The 12078-nt window shown below is 54.1% G+C and overlaps 1 protein-coding gene across 3 annotated transcripts in view; it reads left to right on the top strand.

Moving 5' to 3' along the window:
• Positions 1 to 4789: 4789 nt before the first annotated feature.
• VIPR2 (vasoactive intestinal peptide receptor 2) overlaps positions 4790 to 12078 on the top strand; it is a 93718-nt gene continuing 86429 nt past the window's right edge. For all 3 annotated transcript variants that reach the window (XM_081284738.1, XM_081284737.1, XM_081284736.1), the window contains exons 1-2: positions 4790 to 4962; positions 7053 to 7152. In XM_081284738.1, the coding sequence (XP_081140864.1) occupies positions 4915 to 4962; positions 7053 to 7152 (148 nt within the window). In that variant the 5' untranslated portion in view covers positions 4790 to 4914. The remainder of the gene's footprint in view (positions 4963 to 7052; positions 7153 to 12078) is intronic.

Here is a 12078-nt window from a genome sequence, read left to right as displayed (position 1 = left end):
ACAGGCTACAACCCACACCCAGAAAGCACACCCTTCTCAAATTAACTCGAAATGGGTCTGAGACCTCAGTGCAAACCGCAAAACTATAGAACTACCGTAGGAGAAATATAGGTGACCTGGGATTTGTCAGTGACTTTTTAGCTGCACCAAAAGCATGATCAAAGAAAGAAAAAAAACTGTTAAATTGTACTTCATTAAAATTAAGCTTTTGCTCTGCAAAAGACACTGTAGGGAATATAAGAAGACCAGCCATAACTGAGAAAATCTTCACAAACCATGTGTCTGATAAAGGATTAGTATCCAAATATACAAAGAAGTCTTAAAACTCAACAGTAAAAAAAAATTAATTTATAAAAGAACTGAACAGATACCTAGAAAGAAGATTTAAAATGTTAAATAAGCATATGAGAAAAAGCTCTGAATCACATGTCCTCAGAGATGCAAGTCAGAACAGCACAGGACACCCCGATCCCCATGGAAAGGCCAGGCTCCAGAACACGCCACCCCCACTGCAAGGAGGGTATGCTGCAACAGGAACTCTCACCTGCTGAAACACTGACATTACCTGACTGGGGGCTGCAAACGAGGCGCTGCTCAGGAAGACGATTTGGAACTGTCTTACAAAACTCAAGTTGCCATAGGTGCCAACAATCGTGCTCTTGGTATTTACTCACAGGAACTTAAAATTTGTGTCTACACATAAACCCACATGGCTGTTAACACAGCTGTACTCATAGTTGCTACAACCTGGAAGCAACCAAGACATCCTTCAGCAGGCAAGTGGATGAACTGTGGCAGATCAGACAGGGTGACAGCTAAAAAGAGCTGAGCTCAAGCCCTGCAGCCACGGAGGGATCCCGAATGTCGGGAGAGAAGCCAGTCTGAAGGGCGCACACTACAGGATTCCTGGGCATCATGTGGGAAAGGCTGCAAGGGGTCACGTTTCCAGGGTTAGGAGGGCGAGCGGAGGAACAGGAAGAGCTGGTGAAAGCATTCTGCCAGCTGCTAGATGGAGGGTACATGTCCCTGCCCATCGGTGCAGACCCACAGAAGGGTCGATACCAGCAGTGGAGCCCCAGGTAAACCACAAGCAGGGGTCAATAACCAGGGTGGGTGGGAGCCTGCCACCAGGCCCCGGCAGCTGTGGCAGACTGCCGAGAGGCGAGGGGCACCGGGAGCTCTCTGTACTCTGCTCGTTTTCTCTAGAAGCAGCTGCGTTAAAACATGGAGTCTATTGAGAAGCTGGTTCTCACCCACGGCCACCTTGCCCCTGTTCCAGGTGTATCCAAAGGCCTCCAGCCCAGGCTCCCTGCGCATTTCAAGCTGGGGCACTGTAGGTGACACAGAGAGGCGTGTCGGAGTTTCAGCCCCACAGGCCAACACAGCTGGACCATGGACTGCGGAGCCCAGACTGCCCCAAGGGTTCAGTGGGTCAGCCCTGTGATCTCCCCAGCCTCCAAGGCCACAGGAGCACCGCTTGGCTGACAGCAGCACGGCTCTCCCTCCCTCACAGCACTGGGGGGACCAGGCCTTGGTCCTCTCTCCCCGACTAGAAGACCACAGGCGAGAGGCTGCCCCTGGCCCCGATGGCAGAGCTGGCAGGAGATGCACCAGCAGGCATCTGGACGGTGACGTGGGAAGGTGGTGTCTGCAGGGGGAGGGACATCCCTGAGGAGCCTTCAGCGTGTAGAGGCAGGAGAGGCCTGAGGACTCGAGAAGCTCCCTCTGCATCCTCACGCCACGGCTACCAGGCTGTGCCCTACCTAGGGCTTCCCAGACCTTCCCCCCTTTCTCTGACTGCAGAGGACCCCAGTGGAGCAGAGGCGAAGCAGGCAGAAGAGGAAACCCCCTCCACCCCATGGCACAGTCCCAGCCCGGTGCAGGGCCCGAGGAGGACGGGTCTGGAGAAGAGATCTGTGAAACTGAAGGAGGCCAAGCTTCCCCACACAGGATGCTGAGCTTCCGAAACCCATCATTCCACCCACCAGCCCAGGACTGCAGGTCTCAGGTTGTGCCCAGTAGGCTGAGCCAGTGGTTGGCCCCTGCCGCAGTCTGGCTGGGCAAAGTAACCGGGAAGGGGCGGGGGTGACAAGCAACTTGTGAAGGTTGACACAGCGGGAGCCGCTTTATTACGGGACAGAGAAGTATATATACCCAACTAATGACACACAGCTTAACTTAATTAACATAAACTAGATACAGCAGTCAACCAATAAGGAATCCTCATCATCTTGATTACACGCAGCTTAACTTAACTGACATCTAGACACAGCAGTCAGTCATTCTCAAACCACTCCTTCTGGCAAAGTGCCAGGCGCCATCTTGACTTGTCCGTGGCTCTCAACAGCCCCAATGAGTGGCTCCCTCAGCTGGGGTGAGTGTGGGAGCAGCCTGTGTCTGTGTCATCTGGTCACCTGAAGGGTACGAGGCACTGTGGAGGCTTCCCTGGCTGACCTTCGACTTAAGCTTTGAATCATCGTGAGCAGTAGGCCAAGCACATCGCAGGAACTGTGCTCCACAGCTCGAGCCCAGACACGCTTGGGGCACAGGACTCCACAGGGTCCCCAACATGGGGAAGCCTGAGGCACCAGGAATGAGATGAAAATCAGAGGACCAAGCCCATGTTGACTAGCACAGACCCAGAAGCTCAACCCAGGTTCCAGCCCACCATGGCTGCCCACCACCAACCACTCCTGGCCTCTCGCTGGTTTCCACAGAATTCCACGGCTGGGAAGGGGAAAGGACCGACAAGGTTCTCAACAGCCTAGGTTTCTCATGGGTGTTTAGGGGAAGATGTAACTTTAAAAAAAAAATAAAGGCTAATATCCAGGCTTTTAAGAGACAAAAAGAAAGGCAGAGGGTAAATTTCTTTAAAGTTGCAAGTTGAAGATGGCCTTGGAGGCATGGCACCATGAGGACCCTGTGGTCCTGCCCAGGAGCCCAGAGTGTGACCTCAGAGTCACACTCCCCTGCCTTGGAGGTGCAAGGGGCCAGCACAGCGCCCACTCTGGCGTACCCAGGTGGCCCCAAGGGTCCCCAGATGAACCACCAGGTGTATGGTTTCTGCTTCCAGGAGCCTCTCAGCAGATTTGATTCTGCTGGCTCAGCGCTCAGCCTCAGAAGCCTCCACAGCCACGGGCCGAGGTGCCAGAAGCCCGTGGTCCTGTGGGGGACCTCATGTCAGGAGGGAAGCCCTGAGCCTCCAGACCCCTGCAGCGGAGGCACTGAGGGGAAGTGGTCAGAGCCAACCTGGGGGCAGGGAGGCAGGTCTCTGCTGGAACCAGGCCTGGTAGGGCCAGTGCCTGGGGTCCCACCAGCAAGCACAGGTTGCCACCCCACTGCTGCACCCCAGAGCACTGTGGCTCTGGAGGGGCCCGTGGAGAAGGCCTGAGAGTGAAGAAGGGGAGGGGTGGACGGAGCTTCTGCTGGGCATCCTTCCTGAGGTGTGCCAAGCCTGCTGGTGTGCACCGCTGACCCTGCTCTCCTCCATCAGAGTTCCTCTGCTATCAGCCTCCTCCTGGGCAGCCACATTCCTACCCTGAGCTCTGGGGGCCCAGGGCTCTCCCTGCCCAAGGGGTTCCATCTGTTGGATACACTTTCTCTGGTTCTTTACCTTGCCCCTTCACTAGTCTCAGAGATATTCATCTAAGATCCCCCAGGAAAGATGAACCCTTCCTCACTCCTGTCTGCCTGAATCTCATCATTGTTACAATCACTTCTCTAGATAGACCCACAGCCAGGAGGAACCCATCATCCTGTCCACCCACCCACGGCAGGCCACCAGCACTCACCATTCTGACACTGCAGTGACCCTCTAGGTGGAAGAATAAGGGCAGCCATTTAGAAATGCTCCAAAGCTACAAGCCTGAGGTCCAGGTCTTGTTTTCTCCTATGGGTCCCCACCAGAAAGTCACGGATAGATGGGAAGATGGCAGATAGATAAGGGAGAGGTGTCGGTGGATTTATTGAGGGGATGGGAGGAGTCAAGTAAAAACGATGACCTCAATGAGATGAAAAGTTAAGAGGGACCCAGGTAAAAGGTATAAGACTGTGTTTTGTACTGTTCTTATTGTTCTAACTTTTGTGTTTGAAATTGTTTCTGAATAAAATTCAAACAACAACAACAACAGCTAGCGCTTTCCCTAGACTGACGGTCCCGAATGGCCAACAGGTCTTCTGCAGGCGGCGCCCGGAGCCTCATACCCACCTGTGGCTGCGGTTTGGGAAAGACTGGCTTCCTGGTGGGTTTCACCAGTTGCACTGGGACGGGCCCATGTTCACCACGCTGGGCTCTGCAGCTTCCCTCTTTCCAGGCTGTCTGCTCCCCACCAAAACGCACTAGAGTTTTCTTCTTCGGTTAACCCAACGCGACTCCATGGCTCCTACAGCAGCTCACCCCCTAAACGGGCTTCCGGGCCGGTTTCTGGGGCGTCCTCGGGGTGCTAGGAAGGAGGGCACAGGTGGCTGCACAGCGCTCGCGGTTTTCGCGGAAGGTGCACCTGGCGCCGCTTTCTCCTGTTCCAGGTTCTCGCTTTTGGAGTCGGACAGGCGCGGGCGTCCTTCGCCCCGGGTGAGCATCCCTTTGCCGGCTCCCCACTACCGAAGGCGGCGGTCGGGGAGGCTCGGAGGGGCGCAGGGGCCCGGCGGGGAGAGGGGAAAGGCGGGAGGGGGCGCGAGCTGGACGCGGAGGCACCGTGGAGAGGGGCGGTGCGCTCCCGGGAGGGCGGGGGCGCAGGGGCCGGGGCGGGCCCAGGGGCGGGGACGGGGCGTGGGGCGGGGCACGAGCCAACCCGGGCGGGCGGCGCTGCCCGCGGGGACGGAGGTTCGGCGCCGCGCTCGGAGCCGTCTCGGAGCCCATGTTGGGGCCAGCGCAGCTGCGGGCGCTTGGGACCGAGGCGGCGCACTGAGCCCAGGATGAGGGCGCCCGCGCTGCTGACCTGCTGCTGCTGGCTGCTGGTCCCTGTGAGTGCGCCCTCCATCCCGACCGGGTCCCTCTGGCCGAGGCGGGTCCTGCGGCCGGCTGCGCGCACTTCAGGGTCTGGAGCGCAAGCCGCCGCAGGCCGGTCCGAGGTCCGGTTCCCTGGGGAGCCCCCACATTCCCTGTCAGCGTGTGGCGGTCCGGCCCCGGCTGGGGGAGATGCGCTGGCCCCTTCCCCTTCCCACCACGTCCCAGGTCTGCCGGAAGCGGGGTCCAGGCTCCTCTGTGGCCCCAGCAGACGAGCGGTCTGTGGTCTGGCGGTGCCACGGGGCGGTGGGGTCCCGGTGCGAGGAGCTACTGCGGTCACCTGCGCCGGCCTCGCGTTCAGAGGGAGTTGCCTTGTTGCTTAATCCTCCCGTCCAGCTCCCTGGTCCTTGCTATCGGCGCGTATTTATTTTAGTGTGTGTCAGAAGAGATGCGGCGTGGCTAAGAAAGTTTCCTTTTGGAAATATTATGCTTTTTTTTAAAGACCGCTGTGCGAAAAGATAAACTGCGGAGAAGTCTGCCAGATGAGTGAAGCACTACGTTATGTGGTTCCGGAGAATTCTTTCCTTTATTTGAAACCCCCCCCCCCCTTGAGGTTTGACCCCTTTTCCTGCTTTCCTCTCCTAGGCGGAGAAGTGCGTGGCACAGTGGAGCTTTACCTCGGGCAGACCCTGTCTGCAGAGCCACTCCCTCCAAGCTTGTGGCCACGGGGGCTGGCTTGCCTAGGGAGAGCTGAACCGCTGACGGTCTTTAGTTCCCTGGGCCAGGAGCCCCACAATCCATGCTCCCCAGAGAAGGCACAGCTGAGGGACCAGAACAAACCCCAACCCCAGCAACCCCAGGGCCAGGCTTGGGCCAAAAGCACCAGGGATTATCGTGGTGAATGCTGCTCTCACCCCGAGACTTCTCCAAATAGTCATTGCTCTGCCTATTCCAGGAGTGTTAGATGTTGTAGTGCGTCAGTGCCATAAAATTTCTTCTTTTAAGTGGATATAATGTCCTTGATTCTGAAATTTAGACCATTGACTTGTTTACATATGAAAACCCAGCATGTTTGAAGCCAGGGATTGCTGTGTTTGGCCCCTGGTACTAATCTGGTGAACCTGAGATGCTCAGATGTTCTCTAAACCAGGTGGACTTGGCAGCCGTGTCCAGCACAAGTTTCTCCTTTTAATTCTGTTAGGAAATCCTGTTCCTGGCTGGAATTCTAGTTGGCCTGCATCAGTAGGAGGATAACTAACCATATAGCTGGACAAGAGTGTTTGATAAGAAAGAGAGAAAAGGAGATTGAGAGAGAGGCAGAAAGACCTCCGTGGCAGCCGGCAGCGCAATATGGGCACCTGCTGAAGTCTGACAGAGAAGAGAAAAAGAAGGTTGACTCTTTGTAAATTAGCCACCAAACATGTTCTGAACTGGGAGCCCTGTATTGTTCTGTCTTGGCCTCTGGGTGGACAGCAGGAGTAACCACTTATATAGCATCTGTGGACCCTGTCATGGGTCCTAGATAAACCTGCTCCTGTCTCTGTGGAGCCACACAGCCACAGTCGTGTGATGTTCACCCCTGCCTCTCTTCTTCCAATCTTTCTGAAAGCCACTTCACACCAAATTATAAAGTAAAAATTATTACAATTTTATCTGTATTCAGAGGATTGTTTCAGATGTGACCGTATCAGGGGTCTTCACAATGATCACAGACACAGCGCACAGTGCTTGGGTAGCAGGTGCATGGCCCCCAAGTGGTCTTATAAACAAACACACACTGGCTTGAACCAGCTGCAGGGCTATGAGGTGGAAGACCCTGTTGTTGAGAGGTTGGTCTAAACATACCATGTAGTATGCTAATTTATTTTCCTGCTCAGAAAAAAATATTTTGCTAGGTTTTATGCTTGTTTTATAAACCATTACAAAGTAAAGAGTAAAGATTTTTTTTTCTTACAACCATGCCAGGAAAACGAAGGTCACTACTTTTGAATGAATTTTACTTTGGAAGCAGTTTGGAACTGTAGGATTTGGGTCATTCTTGCAGCGCTTTGCCCAGCTTTCCTCTTATGCAATTTAAGTTACTTCTATCTCTTTTCACCTTGAACAGGTGAACAGCATTCACCCAGAATGCCGATTTCATCTGGAAATACAGGAGGAAGAAACAAAATGTGCAGAGCTTCTCAGGACTCCGACAGACAAGCACACAGGTATGTGCAGGCACGGGAGGAGTCTGCTGCAGCCCCCTCTGGCTTCCTTGGGTGCTGAAGTCTGCCTGCGTCTGGAAGGCAGGTCCACTGTGCACTTTCTTGTGAGCCTCTGGTAGACTCTTGGGGACCAAGCTGGTGAGGTCTCCACACACACCTTTCTTCTTAACGGCACAAACTTTCAGGGTCTGAGATGACAGCAATGGTTTCTGACCTCTGGTGGGCTTTGTCACCCTCTGCAAACAGCTCCATCTTTCCATGGAGTGAGCATTTATCTGACTCCTTGATTTTTAAGATCTCAGTTAATCACAATGGTGTTGAACCAGTTAAGGATGGTGGAAACTTACCAGAAAGCAAACAGGAAAAGGGGGCTTTGTTTTCCTGCAAACAGACCTATTGCAAATGTCGTGGGCCTGCTAGTCCCCCTGATGGGCAGAAGGCTGCTGGATTCCGAGGACTCAGCCTGGGTGCCCCACACAGGCCCGCAGCAAGACTCTGTGACGATACCTATTGCCACATTAGCAAGCCCTTTGTCCTTGCTCTTTCTTGTTCTCCACTCTATGCCATGATTTTACCTTCCTCAAGAAAGAAAGAAAGAGTAAGATTCTGTTAAAGCAGCTTTGTGTCCCACAGAGGGTCAGAGGTGAGCTCTCTTCTAGACCAGCACTGCCCAGTAGAATGGGGTGCAGCCACATGGGTAATTTGAATGTTTCAGTAACCACATTAAAATAAGTAAAAAGAAGCACATGAGATTAATTTGAATATACATTTTATTTGCCTGAAATATCCACTTGTGATTTCAACTCATCATCCACACAGAACTATCATCTTCACATTCTTCTCTGCCCCGAGTCTTAGATACCCAGGGTGCTTAGTATGTTCAGCAGCATGTCACCATTGGGTCCCATTTCCAGGTCGGAACCCCAGGCAGCTGGCAGCCCCCACACTGGTCAGTGCCGTTCTGATTGTTAAGACAGGCACCTTTGCCCTCCTGCCCTGGGCCTCTGCATCCACACTGGAGAGGGCCTCGGCTCCCGACTCTCTAGTGTCAATGACCTGTGATTCCAAGGTGCCCTGCACTTCTGCTGGCCACATCCTCTGGGTGTGTGGTTGGACTCTGTCCAGAGAACAGAGAGCACGTCAGCCCCACAGCTCCTGCTGAGGTCCAGCTTTGTGAGGAGACACCAGCTGCCCGGGCAACAGGCTGGACACCATGGCAAGCCGCTGCTGTGAGGCCTGCCTTCTCAGTAAGAGCTGCAGGGCTTGGAGGGTTCCAGAAGAGATTCTGAGGAGGCCCTTAGCATCGTGTGTTATCGGGGTCTGGCTTTCCCCAAAGAAATGTGTATCCAATTTGTCCAGCTTTCTGTTTTCAAAGGGTTTTCAGAAATGTAAACTTTATGTAAAATATTTCATTTTTAAAAAGTTTGGAAATAGTACATTAAATAAAAGTTGTGGGAACAGAGCAGACCTCTGTAGTCAGTAGTGTCCAGGAGCCAGTGGCAGCTCCCGGCTTGGTGGCTGCAGCCCCTGCCGACATCCCCTCTGAAAGCTAAGTCAGCACCCTGGAGAATACTCACAGGGCTCCTCCTCAGAGAGCCATGGGTGTCCTGGGCTCGCCTTGGCAGCATCTGGGCAGAGGGACAGGGCAGGTTCCATCAAGGCCTGGTGGGGAAGCTACCCTCGGCTTTCCTGAAGTGACGGGTGTCTGCTTGAACATCTGCATGTACCGAAGCCTCAGAGTTTCATTCCACCTTTCTGACTCACAAGTACTCTGCCAGCTGCCCTTGGGAGCAAAGCAGAGCTGACCACAGCCCGGCCGCCCTGCAGCTCTGCAGAGACGGCCTGTGTCACAGAGCTTCATTTTACTCTTAGAAATATGCATGGCTCAAATGCCAGGGATATAAATAGTAGTAAGTTACCAAGATGAAGATACTGCAGGTGATGGGAACCAGAGCTGCGGGCAGCCAGAGCTGGGAGGCGTTCTCAAGGGGCCGGGCCACAGGACAAGAGCACACTCAGGGTCAAAGGTGACCTTGAGGTTCCAGGGAACTGTGGGAGCAACTGTTACAGCCTGAGGATTGAGGAATTGGTGCAAGAACACCAGAGTGAGGGGAAGAGCATTTCTAATGCTGGTGAGAGAATTCAGTGGTTCTGATGTGGAAATCTTCCTCTTTGTGACATGAAAAAGCATGTACCATAGAGAGGCAAAGCCCAGTTTCAGTTCTGAGCTCTTTGAAAGTACTCTGAGCAGAAGAGCTGGGTGACCTCATCCTGATTCCTCACTGAGTCCAACTTGATCTTGCCACTAGAGCCCAGGCACATCCAGGCCACAGAGGTGAGCCCCTGTGACTGAGGGAGCGCACCCCCAACAGGCGGGCAGGTGTCCTACATGCAAGGCCGCTGGGGGCCCTCCTGCCCGCTCCTTGCATCTGGGCCAGTGGGTGTAGGCAGAGCAGGTGCCTGCACTTTTGGGGCTATCCCTCCCTGTGGCCATCCCTCCTGTGCCATGAGTGGAGACCACAGCTGAGCCATGGTGGTCAGTATCCACTTAGGACCCATGAGGAAGGTGGTTCAAAACAAAAGGTACCAAACCAACGTTGACCTGTCCATCAGGAACCGTGCGGGGTTCGAGATTGCTCCCGACTGCAGACTGACAAGGTTGCAGCCATACTTCCATAGACAGGCAGGGACATAAGATGAGACACCAGGCCAGAGGAGAGATGGCCTTCCTGGCATGCAGCCCCCAGGGGTCCACACGCATGCCATGCATCTGTGTCACAGCCAAGGAGCCCAAGCCCAGGAAAGTCCAATGTCCACAGGAGGCTGCTGGCCAGCCTGCCAGCTGTGGCTCAGAGACAGAGTGCCTTGGCCACTGGGGAGACCAGAGGGAGACTGTCTTCCAAGGACGCTGGCTACAGGTCATCCTCAGAGGACGGCTTGGAACACGGGATGGTGCCTCTCCTCAGGACACCATGAAGGACTGTCCCCAAGCCAGAGCTGCCACTTCCCTGTTGACTTTGAAGGTCCTGCTTTTACTCTCCAGGGATGCCGCTGGGTGGTTACCTCAATGACCATGGCTCACTGTGGTTTCCGGTCCTTCCACTACAGGGTCATTGAGGAAGAGATGGTGTCTTGTTTCCTGTTGTAGCTTCAAAATCTGATACAGCCTTTAAAGACAATTCAAAAGCTTTTGCTGAGGAATTAGTGAAAATTGTCACATTAGAAATCAAGTGTGCAGCGGGGGTGTAGCTCAGTGGTAAAGCAATTGCCTCATGTGCATGAGGTTCTAGATTTGATCCCCAGCATCATGAAGTAAGAAAGAGCAGGGAAAAGTGAGAAAGGAGGAGGAGAAGGAAGAGGAGAAAATAAAGCAATTAAGTGACACAGGCACATAGAAGAATACCGCTAAAATATACACACAGTGCCGGAGCTCACGCCTGCAGACCTGTCCCGGGGCCATTCAGTCCTGTAGAAGTGCATTTCCTTTAGTCAGCCTCCTGCTCTCTTCTTCTGTTTTAGTTTTTCATCTGAACAGTGCATTTGCAGACTGACCGGCCTACGTCCCTGAGCTCTGCTTGAGAGCTGTGTAATATTCTATGGCATTCATTGGTCTCCACCAGGCTCCTGAGCTCTTAGGCAGCTGACACTATTTTGCTCCTACAAACAATGTCTCAGGATTGGTTTTTTATTGGAAAACAATATCCCAGCACTCGGGGGTGGGGGGGTGGTGATTCCAAGCCATGGTTGAAGTTGCCACTGCTGCTTGTGGCCCTGTATCCTCACCTGAAGCCCCACTTTCACATCTGTGATGGTGGTACCCATGTTATATACTCAATGACACCCACTTTTCTTCTGGCCCTCACAGTGAGTGCTCTTCAGTATCCGGGAATGGCTTCTCTTTCTAAAGTCCTGACAAACGTGCCTCCCTGGCGTGCTTCCTGCGCCCTGCCCAACTTCGTGATGGGGTCGCTGCAGGGGTTGCTCTTGGCTGTGGTGTGGTCTGGCCCTTCCTGGTCCTTGGAGACATCTCGGTCTGACTGGTGTGAACCAGTAGTGAGTGGGGATCATGCCTGTGCCTATGAGGGGTGGAGCTGGTGGAATGAGGACCGAGCTGCTGCCTCCTGCCACCATCGGTCTCTTTCCTCCTGTTTCGTCTGGCACAGGCTCCTGGGCGGGTCTGCAGAGGTGCACAGCTGGTCTGCGTTCTCTGTGTTCTTTTCTGTACTTTTGCAGATCCGTGCCTAGACTTGTATGTTTAAATAATCAATAACTCTTTAATGATTTGGATTTCTGAACATGCCTTTAAATGTACTTCTCATAGGAAAAAGAAAAGTGCCTGAAATAAATTCTACCCTGAATCAGGTTTTCTATGGGCTCACCCCAGGAGTCTGTGGGGAGCTAGTCGGAGGTGGGGCCTGGAAGGACAAAGCTGTGGATCTCGGGAGCTCCAGGAGAGGGCCTGGGTGACCCTGGTGCTGACTGGTCCCGGCAGCCTCCTCTGTGGCCCTCTCTCCCAGGAGAGAGCTCCCTGCTGACAGTCCCCAGCTGATGCCCGCCCTTCACGCCTCAGCGTCCTTGCTCCTGGCTTCTCCGGCCTCCTCCGGTCCTTGGGTCTGGGCTTTCCTGGCTCTTCTCACAGCAGCCTGGCCTCCATCCTCAGAAGCTGATCCTTTCCCTGTTGCAGGCGGGGTGCCCAGTGCCTTTGCTAGGTGACCAGTGAGATTCCAGCCAGCCAACTTCAAGGCTGCTTTGTGTGTGCCACCTCACATCCTGGCTTCCCAGCCACAACTGTGTGGCCCTGGTCTGGGGCCCCTCCTCTTCCCAGGGAGCAAGTGGAGGGGGCTCTGGGCTCACGGGCCTGCAGAGCCTCTGGAGTAGCATGCTCCACACCAGGCACGGCAGTGCACAGCTCTGCTCTCCATGGCCAGG

Source organism: Spermophilus citellus, assembly GCF_964194105.1.
Source record: "Spermophilus citellus genome assembly, chromosome: 3".
Classification (NCBI taxonomy): domain Eukaryota; kingdom Metazoa; phylum Chordata; class Mammalia; order Rodentia; family Sciuridae; genus Spermophilus; species Spermophilus citellus.
This window is presented reverse-complemented; position numbering and strand designations above follow the sequence as displayed.